This window comes from Xenopus laevis, chromosome 4S (assembly GCF_017654675.1).
Source record: "Xenopus laevis strain J_2021 chromosome 4S, Xenopus_laevis_v10.1, whole genome shotgun sequence".
In the NCBI taxonomy this organism is placed as follows: domain Eukaryota; kingdom Metazoa; phylum Chordata; class Amphibia; order Anura; family Pipidae; genus Xenopus; species Xenopus laevis.
The window spans coordinates 119153030-119169507 of NC_054378.1; the positions used below are offsets into that span (position 1 = coordinate 119153030).

The following is a 16478-nucleotide window of genomic DNA, read 5'->3' on the forward strand; positions in this document are numbered from 1 at the left end:
CTTCCTATTGGTACAAGGGAGAAGTTGACACTCACGGGCATGTTTAGGTGCTAATGACTATGGCAATAACAAGCACAGACCCTGTTATGAGTACATGTGAAGTGAAGTCTTCAGGGTAATTAACGGATAAGGGTCACCATTGACCTCTCTAAAGTGGCTTTGCCCTCCTGACCTCTAATATCCACTCAGACACCAATTAGATTCTTGCAAAGACACTGGGGATTGTGGCTCCCGTGCAGCTGTTATTGCTTCTATGCAGCACTGAGCTTCCTCCCTTGTGAACTGTGAAGCCATTATAAGGGTAAAGTTGCTTTTGCCCATGTCCTGTAACTACCCCAGAGCAGGGTCATACTGGGCATAAACCGCTCTCTGAGTAAATCCTCTTCCTGGTGCCGACTTCCCTTCTCCGGGCCAGTCACGGCAAAAACACAGTGCATGCATGCAAGGTGGGGGCGGGGTAAACAAGGGTTGTGGCAGGGGGTCCCCCAGTCTGATCCTGTTGGTTTATGTGGTTTTTTTCCAGTTCCTTGACAGAAGGGATCTACTTGCGCATAGGATCTGAAAAGTTATTATTTTTACTTTTTCTCGTGTATGTTTGGGGAATATGCCTAGTAGGGCCATAGCTGCGGTAAGAGTAGAAATAGCATTGAAGGATTGACCAATCAGTTCTGAGGCCCCCATACACGGGCTAATAAAAGCTGCCGACAGACCAAGTGTGTGGGGCCATCCTACGGGCTTTCCCAATCGATATCTGGTCGAAAGTCGTCCAGATCTTGATCGGGCAGGTTAAAAAATCCTGTTGGATCATAATGCATCCGATACGGGAGGTCGGATCGCAGGGCCGCATAAACACACAGATGCGGTCCCGCGGTCCGGCTGCCCGTATTGGATGCATTATGATCCGATTGTTGGGCCCTAGGGCCCACGAATGGATCAGTCCGATATCGGCCACTTCAATGTGGGCAAATCGGGAAGAGATCCGCTTGTTGGCGACATCACCAAATGAGCAGATCTCTACGTCTATGGCCACCTTTAGTAGGGTTGCCAACTGGCTGGTATTTCACCAGCCTAGCCGGTAAAATAATGTATTAGCCGGTAAATTTGTAATCCCTTTTGTTCTGCCCCTGGCCTGCCTCAGATCCACCCCTCTCCCCTACTCACCTACTCACCTAATCCAAGAAGAGCGTAGTCTGTGACTCCGCCCCAAAACATCATAATCCTGGCCCGGAACTTCAAAAACCCACCCCTGGACTAACACAACCCGTCCCCAGACAAGCACAACCCCACCCCTCTCTGGCCCGCAACTCTGTGGCAACCCTAGTTCTGAGACCTGGGACCAGAATTTTTTTGGGGCAGGTCCACCATATATGAAAAAATAATAAGAGTTTGGGTAAGCTGCATCCAGCATCTCAGACCTGCAGAGGTTGTATATAAGTCAATGGGAAAAGTCCCTATCCTATTTGGAATTTTCTGTGGTCCGCGCTAGAATTAGCCTGAAAATCCGACTATTTTGGACTTTTCAGGCAAAATCTGAAAAATTTGGGCTTTTTGGGAAAAAATAGAGCGATTCAGGATACAAACTAGATTTTTTGGTGTTTGTCCCTGATCTGATTAAATCGTGCTTTTTTAAAAATAAATAAAGGTCCAATAGTGGATTCTAGTTTGGTCGGATTCTTTTTTATCCAAATTTGGATTTTAATAAATAAGACCCCCCATGTTTTGCTGATGGTTTAGTTGGGAAGGAAAGTCCAGGGCTGGAGTCTCATTAATCAAAGTACAGAGTTCCTCAGCAGAATATACGTCAGTGGGCAATGGTTACGGATATTACACCTTGACGTAGATATATATATATATATATATATATATATATATATATATATATATATATATATATATATATATATATATATATATATATATATATATATATAAATATATACAATGCACAGCGTGAAGTGTGTTAGTCTAAGAACCTGCACAGAGCTCTGCCTGTCTCATGAGTAACCACAAGATAAACAGTTGAACCGCTAGGAAACCGTCTCGCAATTATCTCTGACTGCGGTTACCTGGATGCAAAGTCACACTCCATTGCTCTCATTTACCAACGTAGTCAAACACCTCCGGATCCTCACAAGGGATTCTGGGCTGAAGGGAGAATGAATGAGAAACTGAATGTACAAGCCACAAATGCAAATCTTATGGATCGGGGGTTAAAATGCAACAGAGCTCAGGGATTACCCTGTGCTTTAAGAAGTTCATTACCTACCTATCAACTCTATGCTGGAACTGTTGGATTTTTTACATTTTACTCCTTCTACTTGTCTCTTTAGCACTTTGCTTCTTAATCTTTAATGCAACTGTACTTTGTTATTTATTTATTTATATACATTATTGTATTGTTTATTTATTAATTTATTGTTCAGCTGCATAGTGCTGTGTACATAAGTAGCACTATATAGAGTCCTGGGCGGGTCCATTTTCTTATACCCGTACCCAACCCATACCAGCTAACCATAACCTGCAACCCACAATATCCCCCCGACCGATCCGCTACCCAACCCACAATAGAACTACTTACCTTTCCGACCTGGAAAGGTAAGTAGTTCTATTGTTTCACTCCCACAATATCCCCCCGACCAACCCACAATAGAACTACTTACCTTTCCGACCTGGAAAGGTAAGTAGTTCTATTGTTTCACTCCCACAATATCCTCCCGACCGATCCGCTACCCAACCCACAATAGAACTACTTACCTTTCCATTTTCTTATACCCGTACCCAACCCATACCAGCTAACCATAACCTGCAACCCACAATATCCCCCCGACCGATCCGCTACCCAACCCACAATAGAACTACTTACCTTTCCATTTTCTTATACCCGTACCCAACCCATACCAGCTAACCATAACCTGCAACCCACAATATCCCCCCGACCGATCCGCTACCCAACCCACAATAGAACAACTTACCTTTCCGACAATATCCCCCCGACTGGGAGTGACCTCATTTTGGGCTTGAAATGACATCACTCCGGTGCTGAATCTGCACAAAGATACAGTAAAAACCTGCAGCAACTACAGGGGAGGGCTCAACTATCACTTTGAAATGAGCTTATTTAGTTGGATTTAGAAAAGGTGCATAAACTCAGAACCAGAAATGAGTATAAATGGATTTTATTTACGTACCTGATTCCACAGATTATACTATGACAAACACCATTTAGGCACAAAGTGCAATGCAACTGCCTCCTTTACTTTGTTCCAGTGTAAAGTGATGTATTCTAGGACTTAGGGAGTTATTTATTAAAGTCTGAATGCCAAAAACGAATTTTTAGTGGAAAAAAAAACTTTATTTAACCCCCAAGGGTGTTAAAAGTCTGAATAAAAAAGTACTTCAACTCAGACCGACTGAGTTCATGTAGAAGTCAATGGGAGAAGTCCAGAAGGTATCCTGATCTGCACTGGGTTTCGTGCAATAATTTGGAAGATTTTGTGGTTTTCTGGTTGAAAATCAAAAAAAATTTGTATGATTCAATCTTTTTCACAATTTTTTCTCACAAGAAATTTTCGGAAAAAAATGTTGATAAAAATAAGGGAAGAAAACCCATGTGAATTTGATCAGAGTCATTTTCAGAAAATAGTCCCTCAGAAAGCAGAGGGACTTTCAGAAAAGTCCCTCTTCTTCTGCTTTCCATATAATCTGTGCACCACCCACTATGATAAGCAAAAGGAACTTCAAGCCCCAGAATTCATCACTTTAACCCAAATTAAATATAGGACCAGGTAAAACAAAATAATGAAAATGCTTTTCTTTATACATGTTTTGCAGGATAATCAAGATGGACCATCCAGCGAAGGGATATATGTTTCTAAAATAGTTGATAGTGGCCCGGCGGGTAAGGAAGGGGGACTTCAGATCCATGACAGGATTATTGAGGTATGTGGAGACCATCTGATATCTCTCATTAACTGCACAATAAAGGGATGGACTGAGCATTGCAAATGTCTTCTGATGTTCAGCAGGGACACCTCTGACCTTCAGGGCTTGAGCCACATCTTCTCTAAATATAGAAAAGGGAACTGGGCAAGAGGAGGGGGGCAACTGGAGATTGTTTACTGTGGGCAATGGATCGTCTTACCAGTCCATGTCAGAACACTATGGATGGCATTACTGGGCTTTCAAGCATAGGAGAAGAATAATGAAGGTTTAGGTTGGTTTAGCCTCCTCGGAAAGAGACAGCTGCTATATATTCATATATAATTTGAAGTTGTTTAGTGGAAAGCTTTCTATTTGAAGCCTCCCAAATAAAAATGTCACCCTCCTCCTCCTCTGCTTTGTAGATTTAAAGGCAACCCATATCTGGCAAGGCACAGTGGCCATTGTAAAATGTAACCTTGTATAGTTTGAGCCCTTGCTCATTTGGAGTATTACTTCCCTTTAAAAGTAGTATGGTGATTGTTGTGCAAGAAGTAAAAGGCAGAGCACAATTTCACCTGTTGTTTCCTTAGTCTTCTCTAGTGGAGCATACTGTATATAATGTTTATAATGCTTCCTAGATGTTCCTACTGTGCAAGTCCAGCCTGAGGCACAGTAGGAAATCAACAATTGTAGTAAAAAGAAGGATGTAAGAGTACAGCTAATCTGAGTCTCTTGGGTGTAGCCAGTGGCCAGTCACTGCTTCTCATAACTGAAATATTCATTTGGTGGTATAAGACCATCACATCCTCAATGAAAGACTTGGTTTGGGTAACAGTTGGGTCGCTCTTTCTCCTCAAACCATCAGCAAAGACAATACACCTCCAACTTCAACCTCAGTTGCCCCCTTAGAGCTTCTGGACTATGCTAACTGTGTTTTTCCACTATGGATAGTTCTATCACTAGTATGTATGTGTATTTGAAAATGGCTCATGTGGGTACCAGTCATTTGGGTTTCTTTGCTTTAAGCGTGTACCCATGGATGTCTTTCTTTGCCGTTGCTCTCTATTGCTGTATTCCCTGTATCCCAACTGATACTCGTCATGTTATATTATACACATGAACAAATCAAAAATGTTTTGTTTTTTTTGTCCTTCATGCTTTATGGTGTGTTTTTTTTATCCACTATATGGGAAATAACAGGTGGCTCGCTCATTATTTAAAACTTTGTATATACAGTAATAGTCCTGGGAGTTACATGTAAGGGGTCACTGTTGGTACATCCCCAGATAATGAATTGTTAAATTCTGATTTAATAAGAGACCATTTTCAAAAACCCAATGGGTCTCAAGAGATTCCTTCTGATTTCCCAACTGTTCCACTTTTAGCAATTCGTTTAAATTGACATGGTTAATCTGTGCTTGATCTGCAGCTCAGCTCTGGGCTGGCACATCACCGATACTGAGTCTGAACTGGCAAAAGCTTGTGCCCAATAAGCACCTGGTGCTGGTACGTCTCAATGCAGAAAGTAATCAGAGATGTGATTTCAATATCAAAATATCAGTTACACTTGCGTTCAAGAAGTTATTTTAGATCTTCAAAAAGAGGAATTTCCTCTAGAGATACTATGATCCTCCACCAGATCTCTTAAAGAAACCTACATCTCATCATGAAATTCAAACTTGCCAGGTTTTGGTTGAATGCCATCATTCTGGTCCTTTGTTGGGGTCAATGATGTGGAGTTTGCCTTACTATTTATTCAATGTGTGTATGATGCTTAATGTTAATGTTATTATCAGTTACATTGATGTCGCTTGTGTCAAATGATTCATTGAACCTGCATATTATAAGAAATAATGCACATCTACCATATATATATATATATCAGAAGTCACATTGAGGTTCTCCAACCATTGTAATTCTTCCTGCAGCTATAGCAGCTTTTAAATTCTGATATACAGGGTGTGTTGTATATTATATTAAAGCCATAGACATAGGCAAATTGTTGTACAGGTATAGGATCTGTTATCCGAAAACCCATTATCCAGAAATCTCCGTATTACAGAAAGGCTTTCTCCCACAGTCCACAGACTCCATTTTATCCATATAATCCAAGTCTTTTAAAATTATTGCCCTTTTCTCTGTAATAATAAAACAGTAACTTGTACTTGATCCCAACTAATATATAATTAATCCTTATTGGAAGCACAACCAGCCTATTGGGTTTATTTAATGTTTACATGATTTTCTAGTAGATTTAAAGTATGAAGATCCAAATTACAGTAAGATCCATTATCCAGAAAACACCAGGTCCTGAGCATTCTGGATAACAGGTCCCATACCTGTATTTCTAAATTATAGTTACATCATTTACAGCAAAAAGAAAGTTTGTTATATGGGATATTACTAAGAGCCAATAAGAAATGATGGCCTCTGCAACACCATTTTTAAGGATTGTGCATAGCTGTTGTGTAGAACGAAATACAACTAGACTCTGCAAAATCTCGTTTGCCCACCATAAACCGTGGGAACTGGTATCTGAGTTTGGCCACCGGGGGTGGAAATGTTTTGGGTGTAATATTATCAGCAAGCAAGAAACAGAACCATGCAAAGTATTCCTGCTGTTTTATCAAATGTTTTGGGTATAATTAGTCTTACTAATCCCCGGGGGAAGCAGAGCGGCCATTAATCACACAATCCACAATCAAGTTGACTAAGTCCCAAGGGACTGAGCGTCAGCTGTGCAGTGCAAGACAGATCTGGGATCCAATTATATTAGTTACTACAGTGTTTTAGCAACATCCAAACCAGACAAGCCAGACGTGTGGCCCTTTAGCAGTGGCAGTGCTATAAGCCTCATCAACAGGGGTAGTCTATATCCTTACTACCACTGCTTAAAGGAACAGTGACACCAAAAACTGAAAGTGTATCAAAGTAATTAAAATATAATGTAATGTTGACCTGCGCTGGTAAAAGTTCTGTGTTTGCTTCAGAAAGACTACTAAGCTTTTTAATATATAAGAGTCATCCATTCATGCTGGGAAAAAAGGAGAAAAGGCACAAGTTACATAGCAGATACAACACCATTGTACAGGTATGGGACCTGTTAGAATGGTCGGGACCTGGGGTTATCTAGATAATGGATCATTCCATAATTTGTATTTTTGTATCTTAAGTGTACCAGAAAATCATGTCAGCATTAAATAGCCCCAATAGGCTGGTTTTGCTTCCAATAAGAGAGAAAAATTAAATCATTTTTAAAAATGTGGATTGCTTGATTATAATAGAGTCTATGGGAGACAGCCTTTCTGTAATTTGGAGCTTTCTGGATAAAAGGTTTCCAGATAACAGATCCCATACCTGTATTACAGAGGGTTATCTGCTATATAACATATGCCTTTTCTCCTTTTTCAGCTTTTAATGGCTGCCCCATGGCTACACAGCAGCTTGTTTATATAAACTATAGTAGTACTTATCTGTTATCTACTGTGTATCCTGTGCTTGAATTGCTGGCCCATGGCTACACAGCAGCTTGTTTATATAAACTATAGTAGTAATTATCTGTTATCTACTGTGTATCCTGTGCTTAACTGGCTGTCCCCATGGCTACACAGCAGCTTGTTTATATAAACTATAGTAGTACTTATCTGTTATCTACTGTGTATACTGTGCTTGAATGGCTGCCCCCATGGCTACACAGCAGCTTGTTTATATAAACTATAGTAGTACTTATCTGTTATCTACTGTGTATCCTGTGCTTAAATGGCTGCCCCCATGGCTACACAGCAGCTTGTTTATATAAACTATAGTAGTACTTATCTGTTATCTACTGTGTATACTGTGCTTGAATGGCTGCCCCCATGGCTACACAGCAGCTTGTTTATATAAACTATAGTAGTACTTATCTGTTATCTACTGTGTATCCTGTGCTTGAATGGCTGCCCCATGGCTACACAGAAGCTTGTTTATATAAACTATAGTATTACTTATCTGTTATCTACTGTGTATCCTCTGCTTGAATGGCTGCCCCCATGGCTACACTGCAGCTTGTTTATATAAACTATAGTAGTACTTATCTGTTATCTACTGTGTATCCTCTGCTTGAATGGCTGCCCCCATGGCTACACTGCAGCTTGTTTATATAAACTATAGCAGCATTTCTGAAGCAAACAGGTCAGTTGTACCAGTGCTGGGTTAAAGAATATTATATATTAATTACTTTAAAACACTTTAATTGTTTGGTGTAGGAATGCACCGAATCCACTATTTTGGATTCGGCCAAATCCCTCAATCCTTCGAGAAAGATTTGGCCGAATACCGAACAGAATCAGAATTTGCATATGCAAATTAGGGGTGGGAAGGGAAAACTATTTTTTACTTCCTTGTTTTGTTACAAAAAGTCACACGATTTTCCTCCCTGCCCCTAATTTGTATATGCAAATTAGGATTCAGATTAGGGTTGGCCGAATCCGAATCGTGCTGAAAAAGAATCCTTGCCAAATCCCGAATTGAATCCTGGATTCCCAAGTATGTGCAAGGATGGAAGGGGCCCAATATCTTTTTTTCTGGGGGGGCCAGTGCCATGACATTACAGTGTTACTTATTGTTAGTTAATTAGACTTCACTTATTTTATGGTATATATTTTATGTAGCATATTTCCATTTCCCATTATTCTTATATGAGGATAACCCAATGTTCCAATTGGAGACGGCAACGAGAAGTTCTGTGAAAAGCCTTGAGGTGGTAAAGTACACATTTTTGTAATTAGGGGGTTGCAGAGTGGGCTGAATTGAAAAACTGCTGCTGATGGTTTGAGTTTGGCTACTGGAGGTCGGTGGGGGGGGGGGTTGGAAGGCAGAGTTATTGATTCTGTGCCCACTTGTCATGCTTTTTATTTATTCAGCTTGCCATGGTTCTATTTACCCTGTTGGCTTAGTTATGTCACAGTCAATGATATTTGGTTTTTATAGGCAAAAAAAGGTTTGAAATCCCCTGTCTTCCAGCGGAGAACATGAGTGGTCAAAAGTGCAACCAATCAGCAGTTACGGTAGCTTTTCCTGTTCTAGTACAGTTAGACCAATGCAAGCAGAGGTCTGATTGGTTGTTTTGAGTTACCAGACTGGGCAAACATTTGCATGCCAAATAACCCCCTCCAAGAAAGGACAACATAAACCTTCTTGTTTATGTACTTACAACTTTTCCAAGCAAATCTAAGATGAAATGATTGTTTTCAAGCTGCCCGGAAAAAAAACAAGGATATTTGGCGGCGTGATTTTGCTTTCCGAATGTGAACACAGACATGTGGTATTTCTAGGATTGCAGTTTTACAGTAAATGAATTATGCTGATGTTTACTTGCAGATGTTCTTGTTATGAACGTTCTGTTCCAATGCCTCCTTGTGCGGATTATGGTTTTGATTTCACCCTTTAGGCTGAAATCTCACTGGCAGAATTCAAATCATTTCTCCTTAACATACTGTATATATGTACATATAGTAACAAGGGAAAGTTGTGTTCACCACTCATGTTTAAACCATTAAGAGGGGGTGCAATGAGGCTGTGACCACAGATTTCACATAGACAAATACAAGAGTCCTCTGCACTCTATCCATTATTTAGGACATTAAGGGGGTTATTTACTAAGCTCCGAATACCAGAAATTCCCCGAAATCCGAAAAAATTGTGATTTATTTTTTTTATAAAATCCGACTTTTAAAAAAAATTTTTTCGGAATTTATTAAACCCCAAGGGAATATAAAAACACGGCATCTCAAACCTGTCGAGGTTGCATAAAAGTCAATGGGAACAGTCACTAAAAAATCATGAAAACCTGAGCTTTTCCCACAAAGCTAATTTTCGGGAAAATGTAATAATAAATAAGCGTTAAAAACCCGAGCGAATTAGATCGGAGTTTGTAGCAGCCGATATTGAGATAAATTCGGACCTTGATAAATAAACCCCCTAAGAGATTGTGTGCCATAAACTACTAAAAATGCCTTACCCTTTAAACAACACAGGGATTGTTTGTCCATATATTGCAATATGTTTAATCCGGCCAACTACGTCAAAGTCATCCCATATCTGGCCATTCCTACACTCAACTTTCATCTGATTCATTAGGAATTGTATTACTTCATTATAGGGATGCACTGAATCCAGGATTTGGTTCTGGGTTCGTCCAGGATTTGGCCTTTTTCAGCAGGATTCGGATTCGGCCGAATCCTTGTGCCTGGTAGAACTAAATCCTAATTTGCATATGCAAATTAGGGGCAGGAAGGGAAATCACGTGACTTTGATCAATCATGTAAATTTTCCACTTTTTCCTTTCCTGCCCCTAATTTGTATATGCAAATTAGGATTTGGATTGGGTTTGTTATTTGTCCGAATCTTTCACGAAGGATTCAGGATTCGGTGTATCCCTACTTCATTATACATTTTACACAGGGACTAAGTTTTACCTGCAACTTACTTGCTGCTTTCAAGGTTAAAACTCCCAAACTTGGCTGCCCTTTTATTGGCCACCACTGGGATCACCTGACTATAGCTGGGAAGAGTGGGAGCTACAACATGGAGCTGGTCACTGCTCATGTATAAACTAAGGGGAATTTTTGCTCACCACTAATTTTTAAACTATATATATATATATATATATATATATATATATATATATATATATATATATATATTTATATATATATACAATAACTAAGATAACTAACATTAATTAAAGGAGAACTTAGCAGAAAGTTTAACAGAGAATTGTTCTAGAAATGCTGCACATTATATTTTGGGGTTCATAGCTCTTTGGCAGGGAAGATCTGTGCCTCTTATTATCTCCCAGTACTTCTCCATCTTCTTTTCTGCTTATTCACTGCATATTCTCTGGTTTACAGTCACTTACCTGAGCTGAGGGACCTAATCATTTTACAGCAATTGGAGCAATTATATGGAAACCCGTTATCCAGAATGAGACGAGAAAGCTCTGAATTATGGAAAGCCCGTCTCCCATAGACTCCCTTTTATTAAAATAATCCAAATGTTTAAAAATGATTTCCTTTTCCTCTGTAATAATAAAACAGTAGTTTGTACTTGATCCCAACTAAGATAAAATTAATCCTTATTGGAAACAAATCCAGCCTATTGGGTTTGTTTAATGTTTACATGATTTTCTAATCATTTTCAATCACGGAAATATCAATTATCCTGAAAACTCCAGGTCCCGAGCATTCTGGATAAGAGGTCCCATACTTGTACTGTATATTTATAACATAAAAGTCACAATACACAACTTATTAATAAGTTGGCAGTGTCGGACTGGCCCGGTGATACACCGGGAAAAATCCCGGTGGGCCCCGACCCTCATGGGCCCCCTGCCGGGCCAAACCCCTTCTCCGGACGACCCCTCAGCTCGGCGCTGTACAGCGCAGTCAGTGCATGCGCAACGAGCAGCGCCATCTGTGCATGCGCATGATGTGCGCACATGACCGCCTCCATGCGTGCGTGCAAGAGGCGCATTGGTGTAGTGGGGCAGGGGGCCCCCAATCTGACCCTGTAAGTTAGTGTATTTTGTATCAGAGTTTAATAATTAGCCTTGCAGCATCAGTCCAGATGTTGCAGATAAATCACATTTTATGCTTAATCATTGCTAACGACCACTAAGTTGCGTTTCTCAACAACAGCCCAGAGATCCAAGATTGTGAGCTCCTGTGGAAATTTTTGAATAACTGGGCCATTACTGTCATAAGGATGTTGAATCTCTGGGCTGGTATTGTAAATTCAGTAAAGTACAGCATTTCAAGCTCTATACGTTTTTAGGCTTTGAGGCTCCTTTAATATTCTTATGAACAGACTCTGCAAAGGCTATTTGCAAATCACTCAATTGGTAATTAATTGCCATAGTCTGAGCATTTAAAGTCAGAGCCGGCGCCTTGAGTCCTGCAAAATCAATTTTTATTTTTAAGAGTGGTAGTTAAATTACCGGGTTCAATAGCAGATTCTGGACACATTTCTCTGACACATTTACTGTTTCTGTTACAGACGCTAAATTATAATTTCATTATTTTTTTCCTTTGAAATATTTTGCCGGAGATCTTGATTTCCTTCTTGCTTTTTATTATCCTGCTTCTGTGACGGTATGTTTACATAGTTTACTGGCTACTTAAGTGGCCATCTGATCAGTTTAGCTGGTAATAACTTAAATGAAAACTTATTTTTAAAAAATGATGCTTGTTGCCATTGTTATTAATAGGGGACAAAGCTAGAATTAGTTTCCAGAAAAAGTGGAAACTCTAGTGGCTACAACTCTCTATATCACATCTCTTATCCCTCCTTGTAATATTATAATCCTCTTTACAAGATGCTATGAAGAAAATAGGTACCGGTGGGTGTGGCTTGATATCAGAAAGGAAGTGGGCAGCTGAAAATGTCTGACTATGATTTTTCCCCACACCCATGCAGTAGCATAGGTCATAACATGTGTAGTGTAAGATACTATAATACTATCACTAACTTAAGTATTTCCCTGTACTAAACACAATTCTGAAGGAAAATTCGAGAAACATAGCGGTCCTTTAAAGGGCAAGTAAAGTCTAAAATAGAATAAGGCTAGAAATGCTGTATTTTGTATACTAAACATAAACATGAACTTACTGTACCACAAGCCTAATCAAACAAATGATTTATGCTTTCAAAGTTGGCCACAGGGGGTCACCATCTTGTAACTTTATTAAACATCTTTGCAAGACCAAGACTGTGCACATGCTCAGTGTGATCTGGGCAACTTAGGGATCGTCATAAATGATCAAAACAGCACAAGTCAAATAATATCTGCCAGAAGCCGATACAGCAAGACTGATTAATAATCAGAATATACAGACTGCACTGGGTCCTGTGTTGTCATGCAATCTAATGTGATGTCACGGCCGGCACCCAATACCAGAACAAGTGCCAAGCACCCTGGTCTCGGCTCAGCTTCACCAGTAGTGTGACCGCCGTTGGGCTTTGGGAGGAGCCCTCAGCTTACTTGGGTGCCACCTGGACTTAACGAGGGGTGCAAGGTGAGATGTTCTGGCTGGCAAAGGGGCACGGCTGGTAGCAGAGTCTTTTTGGACCGAAGGTCACGGTACAAAGGATTAGGCAGAATCATAGTCAGGCAGGCAGGGTCGAGGCAGGCAGATAGCAAGGATCGTCAAACAGGCAAAAGGGTCAAAACCGGGTGATCAATCGAGGGGTTTAATAGAAGAGTAGTCGTAAGCAGGCACGGTCAGGATCCAGAAGTCAGAATAGTCAAAATAGCCAGGCAGGGGTCAAAACAGGAATCAAACAGGTTCAGAAGGAAGCAGACAAAATAGGCTCAGGAGCACCAGGAATACAATCCTATCACAGGCAATGATCTGTAAGCCGAAATCTCCTTTTATGCATTTGAATTTCGCGCCAATGTGCGTCTCTGCACGCTGACGTCATCACGCCAGCGCGGCCGCGTCTATAAAGAGGACGAGACGCGGGTGCGCGCGCCTTAAGGAGCAGGAGAGAGAGGAGCGGCGTGGTGGGCGTCCCCGCCGCACCCCTAGACCACCAGGGTGAGATTTTATTACATGTGGATTTTATAGTTTTGTATTGTTTAATACAAACTTTCTCCAACTCTGCAGAACCAGTGGCTGCAGCAAAATAATCCTCCGAATAGAATCCCAGTTTATCTGTTTAAATCTGGCTCCATGATCTTTGTCCCTGCAGCTGGAGTTGGAAACAGTAAAGGGGATTTAAAGGCAAAAATAACATCCAATACAAATCTCTGCACAGTCAGGTTTCTTATAAAAACGGTACACATTTTTTAATTAAAGTATATTGGAGATAGGTTTCTTTTTCATTAAAGAAAGTAAAAATGGGGTTTTATTTTTTTCCTTTACATGCCCTTTACTTTAGGGCAGCCAAATTTGGTCCTTTTTGATACAACCAAATCATTAACTATTTAGTTTTTTCCATGGTTTTGCAGCATTCTATACAGGAGGATGTAGCAGTCCAGGAGGCTGCAGACTGTATTAGTGTATAGGAAACAGGCAACACTCCAGCACTCTCATTATAAGAGCATGTCTTTAGCATTAGCATTTCTGTGAATTCAGCAACAAATGATTTTTCCTCACTCCTTTTCCTGCAGTTGCTTCTTTTTTTATGTCCTGCCCCAACATGTTTTAATGCTTTATAATCAAAGTAAAGACGGGGAGGCCGACAGCAGCAAGCGTTACAACAGATAGGAAAAGTTCAGTGAAAAAGCCCCAGCCAGGGAAATATTATGTTTCTCTATCTCTGAACCAAGGTGTCTCGGCAGAATCAGGTAACAGCCCCATTTTTCATGTCCGACGGGGCATATCTGAGTGTGAAGTATGCACATGAATCAGACAGCTGGTGGATGAGTTGTGAGGCCTATGGAAGAGCCAAATTAGCCCATTGAGAACACAAGAGAGATCCACAGATGGTTCATTTCTCACAGAGAATGTGCTGCTGAGCGTGGCGAGGAGCACTATCAGCATATCCTCTGGATGATGCTAGACTTGTCATTTTGCACAGACCCATAACATGGTCACCACGTGTCATTGCATGGTCAGTAACAATCCTTTTTTTTTAAAAAAAATATACATAGTTACATAGTTACATAGTTAAATTGGGTTGAAAAATGACAAAGTCCATCAAGTTCAACCCCTCCAAATGATATACACACAAAATCTATATACCCATACCTATACTAACTATAGAGCTTAGTATAACAATAGCCTTTGATATTATGTCTGTCCAAAAAATCATCCAAGTCCCTCTTATAGTCATTAACTGAATCAGCATCACAACATCACCCGGCAGTGCATTCCACAACCTCACTGTCCTGACTGTGAAGAACCCCCTACGTTGCTTCAAATGAAAGTTCTTTTCTTCTAGTCTAAAGGGGAGGCCTCTGGTACGTGATCCACTTTATGGGTAAAAAGGTCCCCTGCTATTTGTCTATAATGTCCTCTAATGTACTTGTAAAGTCTAATCATGTCCCCTCGCAAGCGCCTTTTTTCCAGAGAAAACAACCCCAACCTTGACAGTCTCCCCTCCCTCTAACCAGTTTAGTTGCACTTAGTCTCTGCACTCTCTCCAGCTCATTTATATCCCTCTTAAGGACTGGAGTCCAAAACTGCCCCCATACTCCAGATGAGGCCTCACCAGGGACCTATAAAGAGACATAATTATGTTTTCATCCCTTGAGTTAATGCCCTTTTTTATACAAGACAGAACTTTATTTGCTTTAGTGGCCACAGAATGACACTGCCCAGAATTAGACAACTTGTTATCTACAAAAACCCCAAGATCCTTCTCATTTAAGGAAACTCCCAACACACTGCCATTTAGTGTATAACTTGCATTTATATTATTTTTGCCAAAGTGCATAACCTGCATTTATCAACATTGAACCTCATTTTCCAGTTTGCTGCTGTTTTTAATTAAAGTAGGAGTGTCCATGCTTGACTAATACAAGGTCGACTTTCAGTGATGTTGTCCCATGATGATCTACATCCATAAAAACATTGTTAGCATTCTGTTCCATTGAAAATATTACTTAAGTATTATATTGGTTTATAAGAGAATTTATATCGATATATTAAAAACAGCAACAACAACTATTATGTAACCTTAACAGAATAACTATCTGAATGAAAGGAATGAAACAGAAGAGTGATTTAGAGCTGTTTGTTGACAGTGTCTTGAGATCTACTGATCACCAGCTGAAGGTCTACTGGTAGATCCCCATCTATCTTTTGGGTACTCCTGAATTAAAGGAATAGCTATCATGGCCATTTCATTTTGTTTTTGGAGGCTTAAACAGTTGTGTGTTTCCCATGTTTCTAGAAAATTATCTAAAATATAATTCCAAAATATCTCCGATAAACAGGACTTGTTGTGTAATATATTCTAATAAATAGGGCTTCAGGTTGACATAAGAAGTCACCTTGGAGTCCTGGGACCTTTGTAAAGGCACTGTGGCCTGGTACCTTAATATGGTCATAGAATTCCAAAGTGAAGGAGGTGAAAACATTGAGCAAATATAAAATCTTTTTAAAAAGAAAGAACAAGGTGCGACGTGCATTTGCAGGGAGTCTCCACATATATCATCGATATGCCGTTTGCCCAACAAGGTACAAATCTGTCAAGATTTTTTATCACCATTTGTGGCATGAGAAGTCACTGTGTGTACAGAATAAATTGTGCTACTGTTATATAAAACATGACAAGACCTCACATTGGCTAGACGTTTCAGCTTGTTGCGAACAAACCAGTTCCTTTCCCATATTTAAAATATATTAATTATTTATGTTTGACAACATATTAACTGTAATTACTTTTATTAATAGAAAAATAATAGCTTTTAATTACTGTTTGCAATGGGCTGTCACTCTCTCTCTCTATATATATAGATTTATATAACAGTGGTCCAAGCTCCACTAATTTAAACACTAAATATATCATCAGTAGCAGTATAGCAGTTTCTGCAACTGATCATTAGCTTCTGAACATTCAGCATCCTTTAC

General features: G+C 40.0%; 1 protein-coding gene across 3 annotated transcripts in view; it reads left to right on the forward strand.

The window, feature by feature from the left end:
- The window catches only part of pdzrn3.L (PDZ domain containing ring finger 3 L homeolog), a 180436-nt gene that overhangs the window by 22560 nt on the left and 141398 nt on the right, over positions 1-16478 (forward strand). For all 3 annotated transcript variants that reach the window (XM_041591473.1, XM_041591474.1, NM_001097041.1), the window contains 1 exon segment: positions 3832-3939. In XM_041591473.1, the coding sequence (XP_041447407.1) occupies positions 3832-3939 (108 nt within the window).